Source organism: Tinamus guttatus, unplaced genomic scaffold (genome assembly GCF_059628265.1).
Source record: "Tinamus guttatus ecotype Peru unplaced genomic scaffold, ASM5962826v1 Tinamus_guttatus_pri_ptg000226l, whole genome shotgun sequence".
Taxonomy (NCBI): domain Eukaryota; kingdom Metazoa; phylum Chordata; class Aves; order Tinamiformes; family Tinamidae; genus Tinamus; species Tinamus guttatus.
Genome location: NW_028288760.1, coordinates 4,407,638 through 4,434,768, shown reverse-complemented (window position 1 = coordinate 4,434,768; position 27,131 = coordinate 4,407,638). Strand labels below are relative to the sequence as shown.

At 51.4% G+C, this 27,131-nt stretch overlaps 1 protein-coding gene across 1 annotated transcript; it reads right to left on the bottom strand.

The window, feature by feature from the left end:
- Window positions 1-3,469: 3,469 nt before the first annotated feature.
- Window positions 3,470-26,287, bottom strand: ADGRD2 (adhesion G protein-coupled receptor D2). The gene is made up of 24 exons (XM_088525449.1): window positions 26,240-26,287; window positions 26,088-26,151; window positions 25,399-25,629; window positions 23,985-24,638; window positions 23,197-23,295; window positions 22,642-22,727; window positions 21,920-22,198; window positions 20,588-20,699; window positions 19,602-19,736; window positions 19,043-19,163; window positions 17,922-18,027; window positions 17,535-17,590; window positions 16,307-16,433; window positions 16,090-16,193; window positions 15,700-15,802; window positions 15,347-15,500; window positions 14,408-14,541; window positions 13,847-13,962; window positions 12,541-12,661; window positions 7,483-7,524; window positions 7,224-7,277; window positions 6,748-6,892; window positions 6,152-6,210; window positions 3,470-3,556 (listed from the first exon to the last, which is right to left on the bottom strand). The coding sequence occupies exons 1-24, from the start codon at window positions 26,285-26,287 to the stop codon at window positions 3,470-3,472; spliced, it is 3,237 nt and encodes a 1,078-aa protein (XP_088381575.1).
- Between the last annotated feature and the right edge of the window lie 844 nt (window positions 26,288-27,131).

Below are 27,131 nucleotides of genomic sequence, written 5' to 3'. Positions count from 1 at the left end.
TTCATGGCTCTGGTTCAAAGTGCTGCTGTGAATTGCCATAGCGACTCCAAGTGCGTTTTCCAAGTGAGTTGGGGAATGATGGCGTTTAGGGGACGAGCATCTCAGGTGCAGGATTGTTCATGCAGCGCTTGGTTGTTGCTATGGGCAGGAGCCCCTTCCATGTACTGACGGGGACAAAAAAAAATCATAGCAAATGACAAAGCTTTGTGCTGGCGAGATGTTCGTCAGCGGGAGATGCTCGGTGTGTGATGCGGCTGTCGCGGCCTCCCGGAGCACACGCAGGAGCCGGGCTACAGCCCTGGCTCTCTGCACAGCGCAGAGCTGCGCTGAGGGCTGCGGTTTCTCACAGCAGTGAAGTGCACGTGAAGCAGCACACACGGTGCTCCCGACCGGGGAACACAGCACAGAGACTGCCCGGGACGAGGTGCCCTGATCCCACGCAGTGCAGCTGAACTAGCCAGAGCCGCTGAGCATTGCACTGCTTGCACGGCCATTCACATGGACAAAATACAAGAGGAAAAGATTGCCTTTAAAAATCAGCGTTTACTGTCATAATAATTAGGAAAGAACCCAACACATTCATGTGCTCTAAACACTAGGAAAGTAACAGCAGAAACAGTCTGATATGAGAAGAGAGTGAGGGAAAACAACCCGGCTGCAGAGGAGAGCTACACCACCTGGGTAGGAAGCCCAGGCAGGAGCAGGAGAGGGTTTCATCAGGAATACAGCAAAAGACACTATTAAACTCAGATGGTTTAGAAAAAAGAGTCAAAGCCAGCTAGTGCCTTGCTGGGCGCCGCGTCTCCCGTGCACCATGTCCTGTGACAAGGGACAGGGAGGCCGCAGGGGCACCGCGCAGGCAGCACCCGGCCCTGCTGCTGCAGGCAGATCTGTGCTACTGCCCGTGTCACCAGGGCCTCCCGCAGAACACGCTCCAGCACCCCGGGCAGGCAGAAACATGGCCCGGTGCTGCCAGCAGCCCCGGGGCTCCTTGACCGTCCCGGCGCAGCGGGACGTGGTCCCCGCGCCCAGGGTGCCTGCCCGGGAGCAGCAGCGCGGTCCTCGTCCTCCCTAGAGGATGATGTCCAGCCCGCGGGGCCCCGCGCTACCCTGCCTTGCCTTGGGTTAGTCCATGCACACCCGGAGGAGGACGCACGGGTTAACAGCTCTGCCTCGGCCGGGGCTGCCCTCCACGGGGAAGTCAATTGCTCCGACCTGCCGCCCTCCAGGCTGTGTCGTCGTGGGGAGACACGAGGAACCGCCGCTCAGAAACCTGCAAGGAAAGGACGGAGACCTGAGCGGTGCCGGGGCGGGAGGGCAGGGTCCTGCCGGGCAGAGCGCGGTGGCAGCCGCGGCGCAAAGGGGACCCCGGCTCTCCAGCCTGGTCGGAGGAGGCTACGCGAAAGCACCAGCGCTGCCAGGGACTGGAGCACCGCGGCCCCACGGGCTGCGCTGCCCACGGGCCGGCAGGTCCGTGCCGTGTCCGTAGCTCCCACCGTTGGCACTCAGCAGGTGCATTCCCATGACCACGTCAGCCGTCTGACTGGCTCTGCATCCCAAAGATCAGTAATTTTCTTGCCATTTTAAAATAAATTTCACTTAACACGGTTTCAGGAGAGTTTCATAATTACTTAGTATTGATCACAGCAAGAGGGGGCCATGGAGACCAGGAGCTACATGTTGCTATGTGTGGCTTAGCAACATATAAACGTATTCAAACAGAATAATGAAATTATCGTGGGGAAACAATGAAGCCATCACTTGAAGAGACGGGGATGTGGAGGCCTCTCGGAGCTCTTGTTTTCCAAGACAAGGAAGACGGTAGTTATTGTTTGTGCAAATATGTGAACCCCCCCGGCCAGCCCCTTGGTGCATGCAGGGTGCAACGCATCCCGTGCAGCCGGGCACAGCCAGCCCTGCAGAAACGCGCGGCTGCTCGGCGCGCTGAGCCCTTGCGCGGGACAGGCCGGTACCGCGGCGGGACGAGGAGCCCACAGGGCCTGCACGCTGCAACGCTCCTCACTGCTGCGTTCCCTAGGCCTGCCCATGCTTACCTGGGTGTCCTCCTGGGAGATTGTGGGCAAGCCCTTTAAGCCTTATGCCTCAGTTTCCCCGTCTACAAACCCTGGGTCCAGCTTTTCCCCTCCCGCTGGGTCTCCCCCTCTTTGGGCCCTGGGGGTGGAGGTTTTCCTCCTGTCTCACTGTGCAGCCTCCTCTGGGACTAACCCTGGTATCATGATAACTTTCCCTACAGCTGGCTGGGATGCTTCAAGTGGAACTATTTAGGACAAAATAGGCCTCTTTTCATTAAACTATTTTGGGAAAAAAAAATAGAAAAGGGGAAGTGGTTTCTCTGCTGAAATGATTTGTCTCCCATTCATCAATTTCCAAAGCAGCTTCCAAAAATGATCCAAGGAAAAAAAATAAAGACCAAGAATAATTGAACAAAAGTATTCCTCAGTTGGAAAAGGAAAGAGAATAAGTAAAATATATAGCTAGATGCATAAACATACACGTAAACTCTTCCAGTCCTTTTGGAATTAGTGCCAAAAACAGTCAGAGTTCAGATTCCGCGTGTTCTCTGCTCTCCCAAGCCTCGTTTTGCTGCAGATCCGGCGGCGCCGCGGGGAGGCCCCGGGGCCGGCGGCTGCTCCCCCGCGGCAGCGTCCCGGGGGCTGCTGCTCCCGCAGGGGCAGCCTGGTGTGCCCGGCCCCGCGGGTGCTGCCTGGATACGCACACGGCGTTAGCAGCTGCTTTTTGTTATCCCTCATTGCTTCCAAGCACTCGGGGTTGCTGAAGAACGTGCCCACGCAGCGCCGAGCTGCCCGAAGCCTCCTGGGCCGTCACTGCAGCCGGGCAGTGCTGCCGCTCTCCTTTTATGCAGTAGCTGGAAGCACTTGACTTGGAGCCCAGGGCCGGGGAGCAGCGGGAGCAGCGGGAGCAGCGGTCCAGCAGCCGCGCGCCGCGCTCCGGCGTGGAGCGCACAAGTGCGCACAGGAGTGCTCTTGTGGTTCAAGGAGATCTTCTCATTCACCCGCAGGCTGAAGGAGCTGAACCACGCGGCTCCGCCACCCCCGGGCACGAGGAGCTGCTCTCGCTGCGAGAGGAGAGGGTGGCCGCACGCGAGGCGGCTCTGCGCCGCGCCGGGGCTTCCGCAGCTTTTGTGCCGCGGCCGCGAGCGCTTCATCTGCAGAGAGGGAGGCACTAGGAAACCTGCAGGTCAAGACGCCTGGGCCTGACTCAGGCTTTTCCTCTGCAATCCTAGGCACTTCACCTAAACTGGCTGGAAAACTCAGAGAGATGCTCTGCTGCGATGTTCCCCTTCTCCTCTGCATGCACACTGTTGCTTTCTGAAAATATACTGACGACTTGCACGAGAAAATAGCTAAATAACCCACTAGGGTGTTCTGGAAATAATAATAATAAAAAACTTTCTAAAAGCAGAGGGGAAACAAAACAAAGAGGAGAATCAATCACTTGCCCTCCACCCTCCAACCGGCACTCCACAGGGCAGGCCAACGTTACCTGAGGACTTGAATGCTGTTAGCTCTACAGCCTGAAAGAGAAGAGAACATCTGTTAACAGGAGCAGAGGCCTGGCTGCCTCGCGGCCAGCGCGCCCGGCTCCGGGCACCGAGCTGCCTCCGTGCGCCCTCCCTGCAGCCGAGCTGCTGCAAACGCAAGGAACCAAAGGCTGCGTCCACGTCCCAGAGAGACGCGATACTGTGGAGAATTTCCCTGGGAAAATCTGTGCCCTGAGGAGCAGGAGGCAGAGAGAGCGCCCCGGCCGCGAGCTGCAGCTGCACTCGGCGCACGCTCTCCTGGGACTCTCCCTCCAGCCCCGGGATGACCCAGCGGCTGAAAATCATGTTGGAGACAACAGGAAAATTCAGGAAAACAGTAGAGTGAACTTCCTCCCCCGTGCTGCGGTGAAGAGACTGCACAGAAGCCTGCACCGTGTGCCTAGGCGATGGTTAACACTGCAAGACGTGGGATTCCTGCTCCCAGCCCAAGAACAGAGTGATACCACAAAAAATTTTAAATCCTGAAACACAAAGAACATCATGCCTGTGTTTGCACCTTCACTCTGTCAGTGTTTTGTCATTTTAAGTGTTTTCAAACATTTTAAGTAGCATCTTCTCTTTCTCCAAACTATTGTGCAGCTGCCAGTGACATTCTTAATTCACAGCTCCTCCAGTGAGCTGCATGACTCACTCAGGGAGCAGGAAAAACAGCACTGACTTATATAACTGAAGAGCAAAGAAAGCAGCGTCTGTAGCTGAGGGTAGTGTCACCCATGTCACCCGTGTCACCCTGTGCGCAGGCGCAGAGCTGTCCCAGAGCTGGGCTCAGGCCCAGGGCTGCAAGAGCAGGAGCTGCAGGGCTGCCCTGCTGAAGCCAATTGCAGGGGAAAAGGCTCCTTGCTTCCCTCTCCCCCACACAGTCACCGGGATCAGCCCTGCCTTTTGAAGGTTGTCAAAGACACATTAGTTGGAAAGGAAACAAATCCATTCTAGATGATACGTTTAAGTAGCAAAGATACCGAGAAGTCCTAGGTGACCCTCACATGGAGGAAAGCAGTTTCTATCTTTGCCTGCTAGGAAATACCATGGCCTTGGCATTTAGGAAATCTGCTGCCTCCTATGTTAATGCTCCCTGCATTAGAAAACACAGGCCTCCGGGCTAATCTCTTTAGCCCACATCTCGTATTTTGTGCCAGGTAGCTTAGCCCTGGTCCCAGCTTGCACAGCAAGCACCTGGCTGGCTGAGAAAAGCATCACCTCTGATTCCTGGTAGGTGTTTAGCACAAGGGGAGGAACAGCGTTAACCACAACAGAAATAACGAGAAACGATAATACGGATTTTACTGAGTGGCTTCAGAATGATATGCCAGCTACAGAAGTATTATCTATTGGATAAATAAGAGCTGTCTATGTGACACAGGTTTTCAAAGGATAAATATTAGAGAGGGGGAGAGAGAGATACTCTCATATGAGGCTCTCAGTGAAGAAGTGTTAGATTTTATTCTGAGAAAATTACAGCACTTGTATGTCAAGTGCACAAGGACTGATGATCATTTCAATAGTGAGAGATGGAAGTGGTATCAGAGTAGTCAAATTTAAATTGTTCCTCACTTTAGGCTATGCCTTGCTGAGCTTTAGATCTGATTCACCTCTGCAGGGGGAGTGAAACGGCCAGCAGAACAATACAGGGTCTGCCCTCGCTGCACGGGTGTAACTTGGCTACACGAACAGACAAGCCCCCGCTGCCCTTTTTTAATTTGCTGTCCCTGGGGGTAGTTTCTAGCCTTGACCTCTGCCACCCTCTGTGTGATGCTTTACTTACTCAAATTCACTATCTCTTTCTGCTCATTTATATCCCCCGCTATAAATCGCTGTCCCAACACTCCCCTCCCGCAGTGGAGCCGCTGGCCCCCGGGGGACGCAGGGCTGAGCCCCACGCGGGGCTGAGCTCCCTCCTCGGAGCTGGCCCCACATCGTGGGGAGCAGTCGCTTCCTAGACCCTCTGCCTGCCCCGGCGCTGCCACCCCGACACGCCAGGTGACATGACCAAGGCCCTGCCACCCTGCCAGAGCCAAGCAGGGCTCGCTGGCAAGGAGCTGCTCCTCGCCACCACCCTGCGCTCCTTTATGCTCCTACAGAAGACAATAAATACTCGTTTCTTATCTTTTCTTTCAATTACCAAGAGCAGTAATTATGGGCATCAAAACCATGAATCTCAAATGATTTAAATAAACTAACACACTGCTAATAACAAGTATACATTTTAATAAAGCAGGATGTACACAATTTGTATTAAAACCTTCCTTTTCAATACAAAGAGGCTGCATGTCTGGAGTGCTCCTCAGGAAGAGCACATATATGCTGTGCTGACAGACTCAGTCCACTGCAAACACTGAGTAACTTTTGTAACATCCTGGGACAGAGGCATTTATTGTTATCCTCAGTCTGCAAACAGGATGGATGAGTCAGCTTCTGTGATTTGCCTAACATAAAACACTGAGTTTGTGCCAGAGCTGGTAACACTGCCAGGTGTCCAGAGCCCTAGCCCTTTGCTGGAACCATTAGACACATTTCTACATATGTGGATATGGGTGAAGGTGGTAAAAAATAACACAAAACATTACATACCGGTCTCTCTGGGGACATAATTGATGAAATCCCCATGGGAATTTTGGCTCCAAAGTTTCCTAGGGGAGAAACAGCACAGTGAGTGTGGAAGCTAGAAATGTTTACATTTTCCAAGAACTTGTGCTTTGTGCCCTCTGAGTATCTCCCACTTAATCAAAGGGACCAACCAAGTTATCTGCACAATTCCAAGCAAGCAAATCATTGCATCCATAAATTGTTTGGAGCATGTAATACCTTTATTCCCCTGAAGCTTAATAACTTATTTCCTACTGCCACCACTGCTTCCCTTTATCCAGAAAATTCACTTTAAAATACAAGCACAGATTGTTGACTCAAGAGAATGCAATGCTGCGTAATGTGGTTAGGAGAACCCCCTGCCCACGCTCAGCCAGCCAGCAGGAACGAGCCTGCTCCCTCTGCAATCCATAAGGACATGCTGCCTGCCCTCCCTGGGGTTCTGGCACCAATCCCAAAGCATTCACATAGCCATTGAACTGTATCCTTCGCAGCGTGCAAACGGGTTTGACACAGAGCCAAATGAATGTACACTACAATTCAAGCCTCCTCACACAGCCTGGACCAGCAGACAGCTCTACCTTTGCTGGTGATGTTCTTCACTGGAGGCTCTTTCTGCACGGGACTCGACACGACACCCTCGGCTGCAGAGGGACTCAGTTTCCCTGTCTCCCAGGAGGTTGTATTTCTTGGGCTTGATAAGTAGTTGATGGGATGAGAGCAGTTCTGTAATGACATAGAAGGGATACAGGACACAGGAAACTGCAACATTTGCCTTCCTAGGAAAGTGTGAACCCAGCTCTTAAATTAAGGACTGAGCACATCTGCATTGCTGCTACTGAGTCTGACTCAGGGTAGATTAACTGCATTTCTCAGTAGGACTGCAAAGAAGGCGCACACTCTGCCACTCTGCCACTCTCCCTGCACAGGATGACCGGGGAGAAAAATGACCTATATTTCCAATTCCGTCCCCTTAGAAGAGTCCAGGTGCTTATGTAGGGCCTCTCACCAGTAGACATACGATGAACGTTGAGCAGCAGGGCTTCCTTGAACTTACTGTGAATGACAGCGCTTTCTTCTTGTCTTTCATTCTCTGGATGGCATTCCTCACCTGCAGCAGAGCAAGGACATTAGAGGAGGCCACAATAACAGCAGGAAATCCTCCAGCAAGTCATGGGGCATAAGTGAAAGCTGCCCCAGCAGCATAGTCCGGGCTATGCTGCCTGTTCCATCTGCCAAAATCCCAATCATCCCCTTAATTACTAATAAACCATTGCTCTGAAGATCGAACGAACCCCAACTGCGGTATCTCTTACCTCACTGTTATAGATTGCATAGACGAGGAATATATACAGGCCCTGGAAAGGAGAGAGCACAGGAAGAGTTATAGCAGCACAGCCTGCAGAGCAAAACCCGGACGGGGCTTCCCGCTTCCCGCGATGCACCCGGCTCGGGCTCAGTCACCCTCTCCCGGCCAGGCCCGCGTCGCTGCACCCGCCAGCAGCCAGCGCTGTGTCCTATGCCAGCGTGGGGCTCACGCTGTGTCCCACACCAGCACCAGTACCAGCGCTGTGTCCCACGCCAGCGTGGGGCTCACGCTGTGTCCCACACCAGCACTGGGGTTCATGCAGTGTCCCACGCCAGCGCCGGGGCTCACGCCATGTCCCACGCCAGTACCAGGACCTGCACTGTGTCCCACGCCAGCACCAGGACCCGCGCTGTGTCCCACGCCAGCATGGGGCTCAGCTCCGTGCGGGCAGAGCGCAGCACGCGCTCACGGAAGGGCTCCAGGCACGGCCCGAGCGAGCACCACCTGGAGGCCACAGCCAGGGGCTAATTACAGCTCCAGACCAACGATTTTGGCCTTAAGGCAGCTCTATCTGGCCCACCAGATTTATGTTATATCTGTGGGGTGTTTGTTATCGCTGCTAGATAAATCAGCTGCAGCAAGAAGAGTAATCCATCTTGTCTTCAATGAGCCTTGCTCTTCATCTGCGCACTCTTGGCAGGCGCAATGGTAGCAATAGCCTGGCGCCGTGCCATGACCTGTCCTTCAGACAGCACTGCTGGTCACTCCTACAGACCAGATTTCTGGTCGGGCTGCCAAGGCAGGTCTTCCTTGAAATAATCATTCTGTATAAAAGTGGGGCTGGGGGAGGGAGCGGTGAGGTCAGCGGGGAGGAGAGCAAGGAAGAGGAGGCCCAGCTGCAGAGGCGGGCGGAAGCGGAGCCGCGGCGCTGGAGGAGCCGGCTCCTGCGGCAGAGCGGAGCCCTCCCGGGCAGCTCTGCCCTGCGGCTCCTGCCCACGGCGGCAGCTGGGGACAGACGGGTGCCCGCGGCACACGGGGAGGCCTGGGGTGCTCCCATGGCACGGGACGCTCCCATGGCACGGGACGCTGCACACCACTCCCGGCGGGATGCGCCTCCTGCTCCCCGCTCACTGGAGGGGAAATCCTGCCTTCCCGGGAATCGCTGCCTCGGGAAGGTCTCGCTCCATCCAAGAGGGGACTTCTGGAGATGCTGAGGCCTGATCCAGCCCCGCTCCCCCTGGTAGGCCACAGAGGAGCCCGGCAAGGGCTCAGGGACATGGTCCACACAGGGAAGCGAGGGCACAAGCCCATGTCATCAGCAAGTAGCCATCATTAGAGCATAATTCCTAAGCACCGTCCGGTGCTCCATTCCATACTATGCAATCCTCCAGGCCTGACCCAGAGGCAGTTGTACAAGTGGGAGATATTTAAAATACCTCAGGGTCTTGGAAAGACATGTATAAAAATATCCAGCTGGAGGCCCTACCACAGAGAGGAAAATGAAACAAAATCTCCAAAGTGTGAAATTCAGCAGAGAAACACAACTGCAAGAGAGGCCGGCGGCAGGGACGACTCGAGCAGCCGTTCTGGGCTCAGCAGCTTGGCTAGGTGGCCAAAGCAGTAAAGAAGAGGGCAGAGGGGGGGCCATGACCCTCGCTGCCACAGCAGCCCCCAGGCTGCTGCACACAGCAGGGACATCAAACCCACCTCCTCTTCACCGGGACGGTTGGTCCATCCTTGGCGGGGAACACGCGTGATCCTCCGTGATTTAGGAGCTGGTTTGGGGAGACCCTGGCCCTGCAGCCGCGGCAGGTCACGCTCGCACAGCGGGAGCCGAAGCTCCTCCTGCCTCTGACGTGGCTTTGTGGCCACCGTGGGCACCACCTGCGCCCCATCGGCACCCAGCTGCACCACGCGGGCAGCAGCTCAATCAAAGGCAATTAGTCATTATAAGTATATAAAAATAACTTTTTTTTTGTGCGTGTGACAGCAGCTGCTGCACTGGGATTTCAGACAAAGCCCAATCCCCGCAAGGCCTCTCCGGGCAGGACCAACGGGTGGTTTCTACCGCTGGGATGGAGGTGCTATGAGCAGAGCCAGGCAGAGCAGGAGCTCTCGGGTGCCCCCCAGCCCCCTCCAGTTACACATCACGCACTGGGGTAGCAGCAGGACCTACAATAACTTTATGTGTTTCTTGTATTTTTAGCCTGGCAGGGTAAGCACTGCTTGCTCGTTACAGCGCGCTTAATCTTGGCTTTACCTTGGCTGGAGCACTGCTCACACTGGCTAACACAGTGATCAGCAAAGACAACTTGGCATCCCAAGGGCACATCTGCAGGCCAAAGATGAGCGAGCAGATTTGTAAATCCCTGCCCTGAGCCAACCCTGGGAACATCCTTCCACCTCTCCAAGATCAAATACAACCAGCAGGTTTTACGTACGCTTTTTCTTAACAACAGGCACCTTCACCCAGCACTCAACACTTGGCAACATGCTGGTGCTCCTACCTCTGAAATGATGAGCTGGAGAAGGTGTTGCTGACTGCTAATTAACCTGCAGGTCAGCAGCGGGAGCCACCTCCAGCTCAGCACCACGTGACGCTGCTTTTCAGCCACTCAGCTGAATTCTTGTGCTGCCTGGCTGGGAGAAGTTGTCATGTTCGGTGTCGACGCACAGAGTAACCTTGAAGACAGGCTTCAGTTTCCGCAGATAAACAGAAAGCGGTCAAACAAACAAACAACTACAGCAGCAAAACTTTCCTCCGTAACGCTGCCACAAAAAGAAGCACCTTGGCCTTTAAGGAAATTCCAAGGTGATCTATTGAAGTTTGCCCTTCATAGGCCATCCAGCAAAGGAGTTGAAGTGTGATGTTTTTATCAGTGCTTTCTCCTAACCCTACAGCTTCCCACAAGCATCACAATTTCTCTCCAAATCCTCACATTGACCTGAACTTGGTAATCAAGGAGCAGAAGGCAAACAAGCCAAGTATATTCGTGCTCTTGACCACTGCTTGTTCACGCAATAGCCAGGACTCCTCTTCTGAGCTTTAGCTGAACAATTACCACCAATATTAGCAGCCACCAAAACGAGGAGCTAGCCATGGGATTTCTCTTGCCAGGGCCAGATTACAGAAGGAGCAGCAGCTCTGAGCTCTGTGGAGAGCTAACCAAGCCCAAGACCCTTGGCAGGACTCCTCTGACCTGCTTCTCTCTACTGATGCCGACAGAGTTCACCCAAACCGAGAAATGGTTTTGCTGCCAAAGTAACGACGCAGCAGCTGCTCTTAGCCTTGTTCACCTCAGCACCTCATCCCTTCATAGCAGGGCGCCTGGATTCCTCTCCTACACAGTACCCTAAGTATGGCACGAGGAGGCAAGAAGAACTGATGCTACATTTAATTACAGTTAGGACAGACCCCCTGCCACCCTTCCAACACCCGTGCTAGCAGAGGCGTGGAGAGGCAGCCCTTGTCTGTTGGGAAGTTCCCAACTTCCCCACGGGAGAGCCCACGGCTGTGCGTGAGCAGCACCCTGCCCTCGGGTCGGTGCCAGCCACAGGCAGAACATGCCTGAGAGCAGCCACCCGTCCCCTGCACGTGGCACACGCAGCCCTTGGGCCAGCGCTGGCCTGAAACCCGCGGAGCTGGAGCGGAGCGCTGCAGGCTTTCCTGTCCCATAGCCAAACGGTACGGTCAGGAGCACCCCGTTGCATCCAAAGAGAAAGTGTGGAAAGGGTGGAGAACTCTTTGAATCCCAAAGGTTTGCAGGGTGGTGCCCAGTTGCTTTTTCGCCTTGGATCCATGAATATCCAGGGCAAAGGAAGAGCACTGACTGCACGGGTAAAGCCAGATGTTATTTGTACTGGCCTGGTCTTAACAGCGGGCTTGGACTGAGGCCCTGGCATGTTCTCCTTTGGCTCCCTGCTGCCAGCACCTCTCTGCAGAGAATTCCCCTCTGCCTTGGGACAATTCCCTCCCCTGCTAATGCCAGGAACACTGGTGTTTAGTGCTTCTCTAGCTCCATCTACAGCTGCTTTCTCTCAAGATTTGGGAAGCTTTTGCTAACCAGGCTGATGCTTTGAATCACAGGTGACAGGAACATGTATTGCAACTTCACCCGTCCTGATGACTTTTTGCCACCACATGTCCCTGAATTTCCAATCTCCTGGGGTGCGGGACCAGTCCCAGTGCAGCGCAGAACTGAGCAAGCCGCCTGCTGCCGCTAATACAATTGCTTTGCTCTCACAACCACGTACAAGTCAGTTAAAGTTCTGAACCAGAACTTTTCTCTTCTGAAGAAACCAGCACACCTGGAAGCAAATGGCACAGCTTTACACACTGTGGTTACCTTCTCTCCTATAGCAATTCCTTATTAATATCACCATATTAATAACCATAACTCTGAATTATGCCAGCATTCCAGAATCACAGCCATGGTCCCAGAAGCCACGGAGACAAGCAAATACCCTTAAAAATGTAGCCGGGGCAAAGTGAAGAGGCAGAAGATGACATGACTCAGCCAAGGCCTGGCTCTTACCCTGCAGAGCCCTGTTCTGATATTGATGCCTGCACACAGGGCTCCTCCCTACCCTGTAGAAATCACACTTACCTCACCAATAAAAACGTCAACTGAAACATCAGCATTAGAGCTGCGTTAAAGTGGACAATTACTAGTAGTTAATTATCTATTAAATGGTCAAATCAAAGCTCTGGGGAAGCTCCTCAGAACCGTGTAAGCCTAGATGTGCCATTTCAAAGCCATGTTAATGTCATAAAATCTAACTATAAAATACAAGATTTAAACCAAAAAACTGTGACATCAGTGAGACACTGCAGAGACAGGTGCTGAAAGGGCCTAAGATAAACATGGTGCCCAGAGCAGTGTATCCTACCTTGGGATTATGAACTTGAGTTCCTCACAAAAGACAGCACAACAGCTTAGGAAAGCTGGGCTGGCTTCCAGAGCTGACTGAGACTCCTGAGTATTAGGATAGGTGGGTTACACTGAAACAAGTAGCAAGAAATTGCAGGTAACTGCTTGGCCATGACACGACGTACAGGACTCACCTGGAGGGAGTTCAGCACAATGAAGACGTAGGCCCAGATGATGCTGAGGTGGACCAGGACTCCACACACCCACGTCAGCCCCAGCACGGGCAGCAGCACCAGGATGGGTTTGGCTGTGGCCCTGTCAGGACAAGTTGCTCAGTTACCTGGAGGCGTTTCAAAGCCCACGGTCTGCATCAGGGCTCGGCGCCCGCTGGCACCTGCTCCCAACCACCAGCCCTCCATGGGTCTCTGCGGTGCCCCAGGCTCTTGAGCTGGGTTTGCCAAGTGCCTTCCTGGCTCTGCAAACACTGCCCAGGGTCTGGGCAGAACCTCCCCCAGTTACAGAGCAGGTCAGTGGATGTGCAGTGAAGAAGGCACCAAAGGTTTCACAGCCCTCTGGCCTGAATTTTGCAGGTTACAAGAAAGTCTTCCTTGTCTCCATGCTAGGGACAGCTCTGCTCCTACAACAAGTGCCTATCAGATGATTTGGCAGGCAAGAGGCACCCAATGACAGTAGCTATGGAATGAATTTCTTTGTGAACCAAATCCTAGCTAAGCTAGAGGAAAAAATAAAACAAACAGTATTTCCCAGTCCCCAGCGTGCAAGCCCAGCTCTTTATTTATCATTGAGTTAGCAAGAAGGGAGCTCTTTGACGTCATCAGCCATGAGAAAATAGCTAGTCTTCCCCAAATTGCTGCTAGGAGGAGGGCTTCTGTATTTGTTTTATTAGCATGTGGATGTCACCCTGCCCTCCAGCACTGCCCTATCTTTATGCTTCTGTAAATTTGGGAAAATTTATTTATGAAACAGGGGAACAATGCGTGTCTAGCAGGGGTGCCCGGCGCCAGCTAACAACAATAAAAATTCACAGAGGATGATAAAATAATGATTCAAACAGCAGTTTTTTAGAGGTCTCTCTATATTGACTGATTACACAAGTTCACACTGCCTCTCTTTCCCCATGTATGTAATCCCTATCAGGGCTACTTTCAATCCATCGGGTCCCAGACACATAGAAAACGCTTTTTATCATGGCAAATGGCTAAAAAGTCTTGCACTCTGTACAACCAGCATCCTTCTGAGGGGCATACACGAGTGCTAAGGAAGGGACGTGTGTGAAACGCATTCAGTCACAACCCTTTTGAACTGCAAACTGGAAACTTCTGAGGAGAAGTGGAAGTGACCTACTTCCATGGCCCAGCTCTGAATAAAAATCCACAGAAATTAGGTACCTGATATCCCTAATTCCTTGAAACATCCTAAGCCGACCCTGACCTGCCTAGGCTTATGTTTTATAGGATGTCTGTGTCCCAGGCTGCTCACCACATCTGCACTCCAATCTGCTTCTCCAGGCTGCTGCTGGGTGTCAGCATCTTCGATCTCCTGCGAGCACTGGCCACAGTCACCATCACCACCCGGAAGAGCACGAATGTATTTACCTGCCAGAAGAGAGCCATGGGAGCCCAGAAGCTTCGTAAATTAACTCTAGTGAGTTGTCTCTGCTGGCACTCAATAAGCTACCAACTTGTAACATAGAAAACTGGCAGGATTTGAGGAGACATGTATCAATCCTGAGAAACCAGTCAACAAAATACATATGTTGCAGAGTTAACCACAGAAGTATCAAGTCTATAAAATTTATTCCAAGACTTCACCTGCAGAGCATCATCTTTAAGTAAACAAAGCCTGCTCTTTTTCCCTTAAATGTTTCACCTTTTTCTGCTATTTTGTTGATTCTACTAAAGGATTAAAAAAAAAAAAACAACTGTAAAAACAACAGGAAAAGCAAGAACCCTGAGAGCAAGCACCTCAGCTCCAGAAGTGCCAGCACTGCTGATTCTGTGACACTTTCTAAACTCAGACATGGAGAAGTCCCACACTTACTGCCAGGATGACGAGGACAGGCCCCACGAAGGCCCAGATGACGTCGCTCTGAACGTTCAGCCAGCAGTGCTCGTCTGCCACGTACTTGTTGGAGGAAGCTGCGAGGGTCACCCCCACGATGATAGCCGGGAGGCCTGCAGGAAACGAACACATCCCAGAACACCGTCAGCTCCACATGAGACCCCAGAAAAACGGGAAGGACCAACACGGCTCAGCTGGGCTCTAGGCAACGGTTTCAACCACCGTGAGCACAGATGGACCAGTGTGAGCCGTCATAGTCCCTTAAACCCCACGAGCAACATCAATTTACTGCAGGTGACCTCAAGCCATCCCAATACTAAGACCAGATTTACAGGCTGGCAGCATCGTCCTCTGAAGTATAAAGCATTTCAAGCCCTGACCAAAATAATTTACTCCTCAGACTGCTTTTTTAAAGAAAACTTACACAGAACCATGCAAAACATTTGTATTAGGTGTCCAACTAGGTACACGTTTTGCATGGAGCACTGACCTAAGGATGCTCCTCCTTGATATAAAACTCAGCTTACACAGATAAGGTCTATGTCCCCGAAGGACTCATCCTGAATAAAGGGTATTATACAGGAACATATTTATATTAACCATGTCAGACAGCAGTAATGCTCTCTGAGAATAAGAGCTTGCCACAACCTTCTTCTCCCCTTTCTTTGTATTGAACAAAAACTGGTTTTAGAAAAGTAACAAAGTGTTCTTTTGAACTTGTATATGAAGACTGGCAATTTGACACATAAGGGTAATAAAGCCTCTAAAGAACAGAGTGACCCAATCAGACTGAATCAAAACAAGCATTTGTGTGACTCAACATCAGTACTGAGGAAATTTCCCCTACTGAAACTTTTGCTAGAGAAAATGACTTTTTTTTTTTTTTTGAGTGCCCAGTGCAGAAGAGTCTGTAGGTACCCCAGCCTGTCACATAGTAGAACTTCATTCTCTTGTCTTCACTCATATTGACTGCCACCACTTTGCTCCAAAGGAGAAGCCCCTCTACCAGCATCCATGAAAAGGCTGCCATGAAGAAGAGATGGAGGAAGGCAGTAACAGTGAAGCACACCACCTGGAAAGAGGAGAAACCATGTGCTATTTCAGGAAGAGGAGTCTTCTGGGAACATCTGGACACATGTGATCAGGAAGGGGAGAGCAACCTGCAGACTACACCGCAGAAAGTGCACAAATGTATTTCAGTACTCACAACACTCATGTTTCAGCAGAACTGGTCCTGCTGGGTAAAAGAGGAGACTCTCTAGTGAGCTCACCTGGTTGGTCTTGGCCAATTCACTGAACATGAGCAGAGCCTCTGCTGCAGCTAATGCAAAGATCAGGTTCTTATGCACCGTTGCTCGTTCGCTCTTGGGAACACTGAGGAAGGAGACAGGAAGGCCTGAGCTGCAGCCACACCAAAGGGATGCACGTTCTGACCAGCCTCACTGCGCTGTTCACATCTGCTTTGATGACCTGCCATCTTCCCACTACTCACTGCCAAGGTGACAGTCCAAAGAGGCTGTCCTGGTGTACAAGCACCTGAACAACCTCAGGTTTGAAACAGCTGACACTTACAAATTATATCTTATTTGCATATTCAGTTTGAAGCAAAATGACAACAAAAAGAAACAGAAAAGGTTACAAAGCGTATGGACTTTTCTTACCCAACCACCAAGAATAAAATGAAGGTAATGATCAAGGCACAGAAAGAAACTCCACATCCAATAAAAGTCAAGGTCTGTAGCGTGAACTCTTCCTTCATGGTCCTCTGCTCCAAAACCGAGACAACAAAAGACATAAAAGTCATGCAAAATTAACCACACACTGCTCTCAGTATTTACATCTGCCCCACAGATCACCAAAAAGCCGCTGTTCACTTACCTGTGCTTCATACACCTGCAGCAGCACCGCAAAGTTCGTGGTGTGGTTGCAAAAACAGGTTGTGGAATCTGGGAGAGATGTCACCACCGAGCAGCCAGCTGTGGACCACATCCCACCAGCATCTGGGCTAACATGCAGCAAGAAGCAAAAGCATGGAAATTACCACTTGTTTGAACAGAATACTAAAGCATTAAGGAACTTTCATTTTTCCAACAGAAGCAGAGTTGAAGTGAGGAAGAAGAGGATATGAAGATGCATTTTTATATGAACTTGGTCCTGCATCTCAGCAGATTTGCCTTATCTACCATTCATGCACAAGAAAATAGGTCTAGTGTCAATGTTAAAACGTTAGGATCAATTAAGCCAAACAATGAAACCATCATTCAGCTATCACTGCTTTAAGAGGAACTCAGCTCTGGGAAGAGCCTCCTTTAGAGCACATTCGCTGAGAGTGTTGCTGAGGGGCTGGACAAGGCCAATCTTCTCCACAGCGTCCTGCCCTGGAGCCTGAACGTTCACACTGGACTTCTGGCTCTCGAGTGCTTTTCCCAGACAAGCAGCTGCTCTTGGCTGCCCGGCAGCTAGCAAAGCTCCAAACAAAATTCCCTGTGCAGGGCCTTTGCCACAGCACCAGGCCTGCTCTGTCCTCACCAGGCAGCACTGCCCCTCAGCCTGCCTAGGACCTGGGAAAGACCAAACCTGAGTCAGGGTTAGTGGAATTTATCTGTGCAGCAACCAGCTGCCTTCGAAAACATCCTCCTCGCACCCTTCCCAAACTGATTCATGTCTGTTAAAAGACTATGAGTTTAGTGCACTCAATGACTTGATTACAAATTCATAAAATATCACAAATTCATAAAATTCCCCCGAGTGGCATTCAGCAAAAACGCATCTCCGTGTCAAGCAGCGTTTATGAGGCACTGGAGTCCTGCATGTCCTTTACGCTATAACTCTTAGCCCAACCCTTCTTTGTTGCAGACAACAATCATAATTAACCAAGGCTTTCCGTTTAATTTGTACATACTTCATTAAAGGTCACATGCTTGTGAATGACTTTTACAAAGGAAATCTTCCCAGGAGAGCTTTCCTTCAGCAGAGGATGTCAGAACGCAAAGCATGAAAGAATCACAGATCACTACTCTTAAGTGTTTTGTTTACATTGTCATTTTTGTTTTTGAAGCAGAAATAACAGCTCACAAATCTGAGAACTTAAACTGAGACAAGGCACCTGAGGCTGAAGTTCCAGAAGGCGCAGATGGGCCCCACCAGCTTATCAGGCAGGTCCTGCAGGAAGAGATGGAAAAGAGGAGATGACACCCTTGCACACACAGTTTATACACCCTTGCACACACAGTCTATACACCCTTGCACACATAAAGTTTATACACCCTTGCACACATAGCTTACACAGACAGACCTGAAGCAGCCCGCTCGCTGGCTGCAGTGTCACAGAGTGTGGCACGAGGCAAACACCTGCCCAGGCCTGGGACCCTGTAACTGCAAGGGATGCAGGGCCTCGAGCCGAGTCGGGTGCAGCCTCAGGACAGGCCATGCAGCGCCCGCCTGCCCTGGCCGCGGAGGTCCCGGGGCCGCAGAGCGCTCCCTGCCAGGGTACCTGGGGCTGGTGCTGCAGGCGGTAGCGCACGGCCGTGCCCACCTCCTGGTGGTCGCTGAGCAGGGTGGATGAGATGACTGCAGTTCCCACCGTGGTGCTCAGGTACCTGCAAGGACAGGCATGCTGCTCACTGACACAAGGACGAGGCTAAGGAGGGCAATATTGTCAATAAAAGAGGGGGAAAGGCCTCAAAGCTGAACAAAGCAGGACTTTGCCCATAGCAGCTGACGCCAGGCTCTCTGAGCCAAGTGGACGCTGCCCCATAGGGCTTATCCTCACTCCTGCCAGGGAGCTGGATTACCACAGTACAACTAATTTCATGATAGACTCATAGGATTTGCTCATCTCCTCTGTGTTCTGTTAAAGATCACCATATAGCTTCGACAGACAGATAACATGAGATATGTGCCCACGGAACAGGATCTCACTTTATACAGACCAATGGAGAGGTCCAGAGGCACCTCCTGGGTGCTCCAGTACCTCCAGCAAAGGGTCTGGGCACGGGGCAAAAAAAATTTCAGATTACCTAGCAAGTAGAAAACACTTCTGTCTACAACTACACCAGGTGACTGTGCAAATGAGGCCCTAGAGCATCCTAAGTGGCCAGCAACCGAGCAGCACAGCGGCTGAGCCAAAGGTCTGCGCGAAGGACGGCGTCTGTATCCCGGCTGCACGGACTGCCATCCCCACCTAGTGTTCAGAGGGCTCCCTGGCAGAAAACACGGCTCTGCACTGCCTGTTGCTTTTCAGCAGCCACTTTTCCACTTTCTGCAGCATCCCAGCCCTAACAGCCTCTGCCTGTGCCCTAGTTAGAAGGGCATGCAGCACCTCTCAGCCTTTATGCCGCTCCATCAGAGCGGATTATCCTCAGGGTTATCAAAGCCATGTGGAAGTGAAACGCTACACAGGCAGCCACACAGCTCAGGCCAAGATGACTCCTGAGTGCCTTTCTGTCACCCTGTCATCGTATGCGTCCTGGAGAAACTGGGGGGACAAGGACAAATAGGATAGGATGGGGAAGGGCAGAGGGACTTTGAAATGAATTCTGTCATGCTACTGAGAGAATGGCTACCCCTGGGGTAGGGAAGGGGTTTTCTGAATGTTCTGACAAATTCACTCACTTCTGTCCTCCATCAGAGGCAGCCACATCCTGGAAGTCGGCACTGGTGCCCATGCTGGCCAGGCAGCGCTGGAGGGAGCCGTAGCCAAACCACATGTTCTTCACGATGACTCTGCTGAGACCTGCACAGAGAGAGCAGTGCGCAGGGCAGGACACGCATCCCTGGGCAGCTCATTTCTCTGCAGCACACCCAGAATCCAGGACAAGAGGGAGAGGAAGCAGGTGGGATAGCCTGGGACACAGGGAGCCTGTCCCTGCTCACAGGGCCCAGGCAGCTTCACGGCACCCTCACACGCGCTGGATAGTCCTCAGCACAGTCTGACAGTGCTAGGAACGATCCCCAGCTCCCTTGTTCACCTGGGGAGGCAGGGGCAGCTGTCCTTGGAGAAAGGTTGTAAATCATCTTCTCAGAGCCCATCTCCCTCTAGCACTGTCTCCCCTCACTCCTACTCATTGCTTGCAGGCAGGGTCTTTACTTCCTGCTGTTACAAAAAGGTTGCAGAAAAACTACCCTGTTCAAAATGCCATATGGAAACATCCCAGGGACATCATCCCCCTACCTTTAGCTTTCAGTCTTTGCATTTCTTCTGTGGGAACCTCGATAAGGTCGTGTCCACCTCTCCCAGGGCTCTGGATCAGGTACATCTCACTGCTCGGCTCCTGCTTGCTCAGCTCCAGCCTTCTCACCTCCATCCCTGTGGAGGATGCAAGGGTAAAAACGGGCAGGTCTGAACCTCGGTTCAGCTTTTCCCCTGAGCTACTGTTACAGTAAATTACTACAAGGCCCCCAGTCCAGTGGATACCCCCAGTCGAGACTCAGTGTAGCAGCAGACCCCTGAGTTTAAAACACATGCATTTGAGTTCAGCTTTTCTGTTGGGCCTAAAGACAATCTCACAATCACTTTTTACCCACTTGTTTTATAACAGAGCAGCCTGACTCCTGTTCCTACAGATAAAAGTCTGCAGAAGGGGACTGAGTAGAGGAATGTAATAGGTTTTCTTTCTAATACAGAGGAAAGGGATGCCTGGCAGGCATGTAAGAGATGCCATGTGTTGAACATGGATGAGCTGGGACCTGCCCAGTCCTGTGCCACTGTCACCATTGGCTGCAGCCCACCATGCAGGGCACCCAGGCACACTCGGAATCACAGGAGAAAACCTGAACTGAAAAGTGGGTTGCAGAGGTGCCTCCAATGCTGCAAAATTTATGCACGAAGGAAACAGGGAAAGGGGGAAAGGTCAAAGGTTTAGCCAGAGACGAGCCAGAGAAGGAGTGGTGCTGGAAGTGGATTAAACACCGACTCAGGTGACTACACTGGATCTCTGTGAGATGCCCTGACCCAGCTCTGCTGCTCACCAGTGCTTGGCCTGTTACACTATCACCCTGGCAAACCCCGAGCCTGGCCAGCCCAGCACTCCAAGATGCAGTTGGCCCCCGAGCCTGGCCAGCCCCTGCTTCCCTGGAGGCCTCGTGCCGGCACCGCGTGCTGCGGGAGCCGCGGGCCGCCCCGCGCCGCGAGCGCCGGCCCTGCCCGTCCGCACTCACCCACGTTGCCGCCCCGCACCGTGACCTTGGTCCTCCCCGCGCTCAGCAGCAGGGCTAGGTTGGACACCACTCTGTCGGAGATCTCCACAACGGCCATCGGCCCTCGGATAACCTGGAATGTGCAACAAACAGCGGAAAGCAACACCTTCACTGCCAGCTCACACTTCTCCCCGCACACAGTAGGGTTCTCAAAGACTTGGTCCTTCACAAAAAGAGAAGAGGTGGGACTTTTTTTGGCTTTTGCTCTGCTTTTCTTCATAAAGAAAAAAGAGTGTTCCCAGCTCCTGCACCACTAGAAAAAACATTGAAAAATGGGAGAAATGTGCTTGGCTTCATAAAAAGCCACTGAAACAAGCATGCAAAAAACAAACAAATAAAGATTATCTAGACTTGACTTCTCATTTAGCAAAATTGCAGAAAAACCATCCTCTCTTCCTGGAAGAGGTTTCACCCAGATATCGACTCCACTGTTCGGAGTGTAAAGGTGACTGTCCCAATTACTCAAAGTCCTGAACATGTCACCAGCAAAACGTGCCTCAAATCATCCTTCTTCATCGGCAGATATATCTCTTCCACCAGCTAAACTAAACCAAAACTTGTATTATGCCACAATCAAGAAGCTCTGAGCAATCACGGCAACAGAGCCCCACTCCAAGCCATGAGGTAAGCTCTGAACTATTCAGCATCCCTTCTCCTCTGGAGGTCCCCGGCCTGGCCAGCACTCCAGGAACAGAGCCAAGCGCTGTCACACGTTCCCCAGAGACAGGTGCAGGTCACACAACAGACATAAAAGATGTGTGTGAGAAGGGAAGATTAAGGCAGTGGAGAAAAGCCTAACAGGAGGTGAAATGAAATACCTCACACAGAGCTTGACACTGTTTTGAACAGTTCGGGAACTGATGATAGACAATTCCTTGGCAGTCCACCCACGGAAAATGCAGCAAACTTCATAAATGGAGGGCACTGCCCTGCCAAGAACGGTAGGATGTGAGAGCAAGGAAATCGGCAGTGTGTGTAACCCTGTAAATCCAGACTGACAAACTGGGGAAACTTGAGGAGAACTGAGGCAACCACAGAAGGGGGTTGCAAGGAACTGTCTGCACTTGTTTGCAGAAGAACCTGTCTGCACCTCCAGCAAAGGGGGCAACACGACGGCCGCTGGCCCTTCCCTGACGGGCAAGGCAGCGCCGTGCCCACACTGCTGCATTGCACAAGCTCCAGGAAGCAGCCAGACATGACACGTCCTCAACCTGCGCTCAGACAGCAGGCCAAGGAGCTGCATGCACAACAGATGGGCACACGGCTTTGCAGGCCGTTGGCATCGTGCATTACCTGGCTCACCGATAACCACGCTTCAACATTGTGCTCTTCCAGGATTAACCCAGCTACTTCCACGTAATATCGGCTCAACTGCTCCAGGATCTCTGGCTCTTCTCCATCCTGGACTTCCACATCAGAAACTTGCTTTAGTAACTGAAGCACTCCAAGAAGGTCAGATGACTCCATGGGTGTCTTTCCTTCCCTCAAGACAGATGCCAGGACATCAAGAGAACCAATGGCAATGGAGAGGTTCATGTCTTGGACATTACCTGCGAATATGTTCTCAGGAAGCTGTCAAGGGAAAAATATTTTAGTTGATTGCAGAGCCCCGATTCTGCCTGATTGTCAGTTATGTAGTACACTAGGGACTGTGGGCAACACACTGCATGCCACCCTCTATCCTTCTGCCTATGTTTTAGAGAAAGAAGGTCTATCTTAACATTTTTAATTCTCTTGCCCATCTCCTCAACCCCGGCCGCGAGAGCCAACCTGAAGCCTGAGGATATGTTAGAGCAACCCCAGGCCTGTACAAGAGGCTGTGTCAAAGCCAGTCACACACAGACACCAGAAGCCAGGGCCACAGGAGAGGGCTGCACTGCTCACACTGACAGCAGAGGCCCGAGCCATAACTTTGGCCAGGGGACCTGCTTGAGCACAGCTGGGTGCCTGCAGGTGCAGCCCAGCCGCCCCTGCTGCTCCCAGCGCCGGAGCACAGAGCCCACGGCAGGACTCACCACGGTCCGGGCCGCAAGTGTGTTCACACGGGCAGCGAGCGAGGGGCCGGACTCCAGCTGAGCTTTCTGCAGCTGCAGATACACATCTGGGAACAAAACCAAGGCGTGAGCAGCATGGTCAACGTACACTGCGTCTGGAGACTGGGGAATGCTCCTCAGACACAGGGCAAGTTAAGAGGGCAGTCAGGACAAGGACATTTCACAGCCAGTTTATTCCTGGTGCAAGACCCCATTTGGAGCTACAGCCTAACCCTTCATTTCTGCCTCCTTTCCACGTCCTCCACCCAGCAAGTTTGAAAATGTTTGGAATTGGTGACACGCTGCAGCACTGCACCCAAGAGCCCTGTAACATGCACAAGCACCATATATCTAAGAGAAACAAAACAACCCATCAGAGAGCATGCAAGTGAAGTCAAGTCAGTGCTGCAGCACATTTTACATGCAATCCCCCCAGAGCAGACTGCAGACCTCCCTGGTGTTGGCCCTGATCCTAGCTAGGACCGCCAGCAGTGAATGCCATGGAAGTAATGAACAAATAAATAACAGATGCTGTACCCTTTCTGTAGCAACAGATAAAAGGCAAGGGCTGCAAACAAGACACGTAACTGAATCCACTGCTGCCAACTTCAAAAACTCGGCATTCCTCAACAGGCCCTGTGGAAACACACACAAAGAGAGGGCCCAGGATTCCCCGGAGACTTGCCATCCCCAGGCAGGTATCCTGTTTCCTGCAAGCGATTCACAAACTCTGGTGAAAACAAAAGCTGCAAATTGCTCCTGAGGCAGCCCCGTGGCCCAGCCAGAGCGGAGCGCGGAGAGGTCAGAAACTGCTTCCGACAGTTCTGGTAAATACTCCCCAGAAAGAACTCCGTGGAGGTGACAAGGCCGGGTCTCGGGTTCATGTTTTGATCCATAACTATCAAGGTGATCTGAGACAGATTGCTTTCTCTTAGTAGAATGCCAGAGCACTAGGTGAGAAGTATCAAGAATGAGCATCACTGATAAGTAAACCCTTTCTCCAGGTAGAAGAGAAAGGGTGTAATTTGCCATGACTGTCTTTTGCAGGGTTACTTTGCACCAGGAAGCACTGGACAGAGGTCACCACAGGGGTCTCCAATGAGCAGTGTTCTAGTTCTGACTGTGAATTTCAGTATGATTGGGAAATTGCCCAGCTCTGTATCTGCTTGCGCTTTCCTTCCCAGAAGTGATGCGCTGTTCCCTAAGCTGCACAAACTCCCTCCCCTAAGGATTTTTTCCCAGACCATCCCTATGCGGAGGGCTATACAGCCTTCTGCTGATCTTCCAGTGAAGAAGGGAGCTGCAGAAGCACGGACAGGACTTACCTGGGCAAAGAAACTGCACAGTCACTTGCTGAACGGTGCTTTCAACCTCCAAATCATTTGAACTCCACCCAAACACAAGTTCTTGTTCTACCACACGGCATGATCGAACTTTCTCAACCTGCTCCGCACTGAGGACTTTCTGCCAGATGTGCAGGTCAGTGATGTTCCCACTGAAGGACTCCTTCTCCCTGAAGGTGCCCCCCAGGGAATCTTGATCCTGCCCTATTATGAAAGTCCCACGGCCATAGATGGCCTGAGGGGCAGACAGCCCCACAGCACACAAACCACTGGCAGATGCCCTCCGTTTTCCATCGGCATAAATGGCCCAGGTCCCATTTTCCTGCTGCCAGGTCACGCAGAAGTGATGCCAGTGTCCGTCAGCACGGAACACAGGCAGGTACGGGGAATGGTGCCCGTGGACAATGAGAGCAAATCGAACATAGCCCTCCTCGTCGACGAAGCCACGGAGCTGGAACTCATTAATGAAAGCTGGCACAGCGTATGAGAAGATGGTGGCAATCTCCTGGGTCCTGGTGTCCCACTGGAGGTGGGCACAGGCCGTGACAGCAGGCAGTGCTGGGAAGTCAGAAAGCACCTTCACGTATTTTGTGTCTGTTTTTTCTCCAAACACCAGGACTGGCACGATGTGGTCCTCTAGAAGGAGGACAAGAAAATTGCAGCGAGCAAGGAGGAAGATGCACAGAGCAAAGCCTGCTCACCTTCCACTGCAAAATATATATATATATATATATATATATATTTCATTTGCCCCTTACCCAGGCTAAGAACCCATGGCCCCATCATGCAGGATACCCTGTATGCATGCAGCAGCTCTTCAGGTTCCCCCAGGACTGCAGGGGATGGAAAGGTGGGCAAGCTGGCACTGCATCTTTCCAGCAAGTGTAACTTCCAGCAAGTTATGTTTCTGGTAAACAGGATGGCAAACAAGGAATCTGGAAGGAACAGCACATTCCCAAGGGTCCTGTCCTGTGGGTACCAAGCTCAGAGCCAAATAAGACTTCTGAGGCATCTGCCATGCAGCACCTTGCTGCTAGAGAAGGCCCATTCTCCTGGTCCTGTCTCTGCCATCCCTGCTCTGCAGAATCTGCAGGTCACAAATGGCAAGGGGTGAGCAAAGCCACATGTGCTTTACAGGGAGCTGGAGCAGGGGAGATCCCTTTACAACCTCCTTTCATTGCAATGCATTAAAACAAGTCTTGACAGCGCCCAGGCAGCTGGTGTGCTGGGATCACCATCCGTCATGCTGCCGATCCCAGGTTGTGACTAGGAAGTGCTAGGTGTTACTGTAGTGGCAATAAAAGTGTGGCAACGTTTCTAGCCAGGTGAGTTTTCTACTATGAAAAAGACCCAGCAGGGTACATGCTCCAAACGGTCCCGTTCCACTTATACTCACGTCTCCGTTTGGGTTTGGGCAGGGCACCGTCCATGTCGTTTAACCAGACAGAGCCCCTGACGTGCTGCGACTGCAGCAGTTTGCTGACGGACGCGCGCTCGCTGTCTCTGGGTTCAGAAAGCAGCTGAGCAAAGCGCTGCTCACAGTGTCGGTCCGCGCGCCACCAGTCCAAAGGGGTGGCCACATATTCGTACGTGTGTCTTAAGGTCTCAGTTGTGACAGGAGCAAAACCTGAGGAAAGACACACACAAACTAGGGCATGCACTTCAGCAAGCCACACTCATCCTGCAGGTTGCTGTGTTTCTCTCTCTCTCTCTCTCTCTCCTTTTTTCTTCTCTTCTCCTCCCACATTTCCCAGCTCCTATCAGTTTTTCTGTATTTGCAGGTGCAACTTGTGAGCACAAAATTATCTCTCTCTTTTTTTTTTTTTCCTCTTTTTTTGCAGTTACAGTGGTGTGAAGGCTAGCAACTGCATGGTACTTACCTGATTTTCAGGCAGTAATCTCACAGTTAGCCAAGCAAATACTTGGCTATACAAACATAATAAAACGTAACAAAAGCCACAGAAATAGAAGATCAGAAAAAAAATCTATTTTTATTTCTGCATGTTTCTGAAGCTGCATGCCCTTTTAAGCATTGTTTCTCTGTGCTTATAAAAAACATACAGAAGTGCTGATAAAGGCACTAACCAGTCAAAGTCTGGTTCTCAGCAATGGCCGCAAAGGCTAAGAGACTCCTGGACAGACTCCCTACCTGCAAGAAAGGATGTTGTAATTACGTCAGTATAAAAGGCTTATATTATCTGAGCTATTCCAATTATTAAAATCTCTATAAAACTCACCAGAAAGCTGAAGAACCAAGATTCAGGCCTGAAGTCTCTCCTAAACATGCTGACCAACTGGAAAGCTTTCACTCTTTGCTAGAATAAAGGAAGAGTTACTGGAAATGCACTGCAGAGAGGGAAGTGTTCTGCAGAGAGCTTCTTTGCTCAGACGGTGTCAAAAAAGACAAACAACTCTCAAATACCTAAGCTACATAGCACACTACCAAAATAATGCTTCCTCTTCTAACATTCTTTTTAAGGAACTAAGGGTTCTATTTTAACATTTGTCTCCAGAATACAGGGTAATTTATCATATATAGAAATGCAATGTTAATGCACAAATAGGCAAGTTAGTGGAGCCTCTTTATCGGTATCAACTAATGAAAGCCATTTGAATTAAAGTCATCATAAGTGACATTATTAAGCAGCACCAAATTACAGGAAGTTTTCTACTTTCTTTTAAAGTCCACAGGATTTTATAGCACCAGTACAGATCCTGCAGATGAGTAAATCTGGCCTCCTGCCATGATCAGAGCTTTATAATTCAAGCCACTACAAGAGAATGACCCAGGAGAGCTGACAAACTTCACGGCTCCGCTCATCAGCACCCCAGCTCCACCTCTACAGCAGCAAGGCACCCAGCGGAGGGAAATGCTGCTTGTAGGGCAGCATAAGATTTATTCAGGTAACTGCACTGGCATTATAAAAATCACAGACTGGATAAGTAAAAAAACAAACATGGAAATTGCCTCTGCATCTTCCAATACAAACAAGAGCTAGCGCTGTCTTTCAGCACCGACCCTGCTAGCCTTGAGTAATCCCTTTGGCACCGATGGGACTCTCCGGAGCGCACAGCAAAAGCACATTATTTAAGTACTGTGCTGCTAAGGGACTAAGGAAGTCAAAGCTG

Excerpts from the sequence above, each read along its gene's own strand:
- ADGRD2 (XM_088525449.1), bottom strand. The coding sequence starts at position 26,287 with ATGTTTAGGAGAGACTTCAGGCCTGAATCTTGGTTCTTCAGCTTTCTG. Across the intron at positions 22,199-22,641 it reads CACTTGCGGCCCGGACCGTG|CTTCCTGAGAACATATTCGC; the intron begins GTGAGTCCTGCC and ends TTCCCTTGACAG. Across the intron at positions 7,278-7,482 it reads ATGCAATCTATAACAGTGAG|GTGAGGAATGCCATCCAGAG; the intron begins GTAAGAGATACC and ends GCTCTGCTGCAG.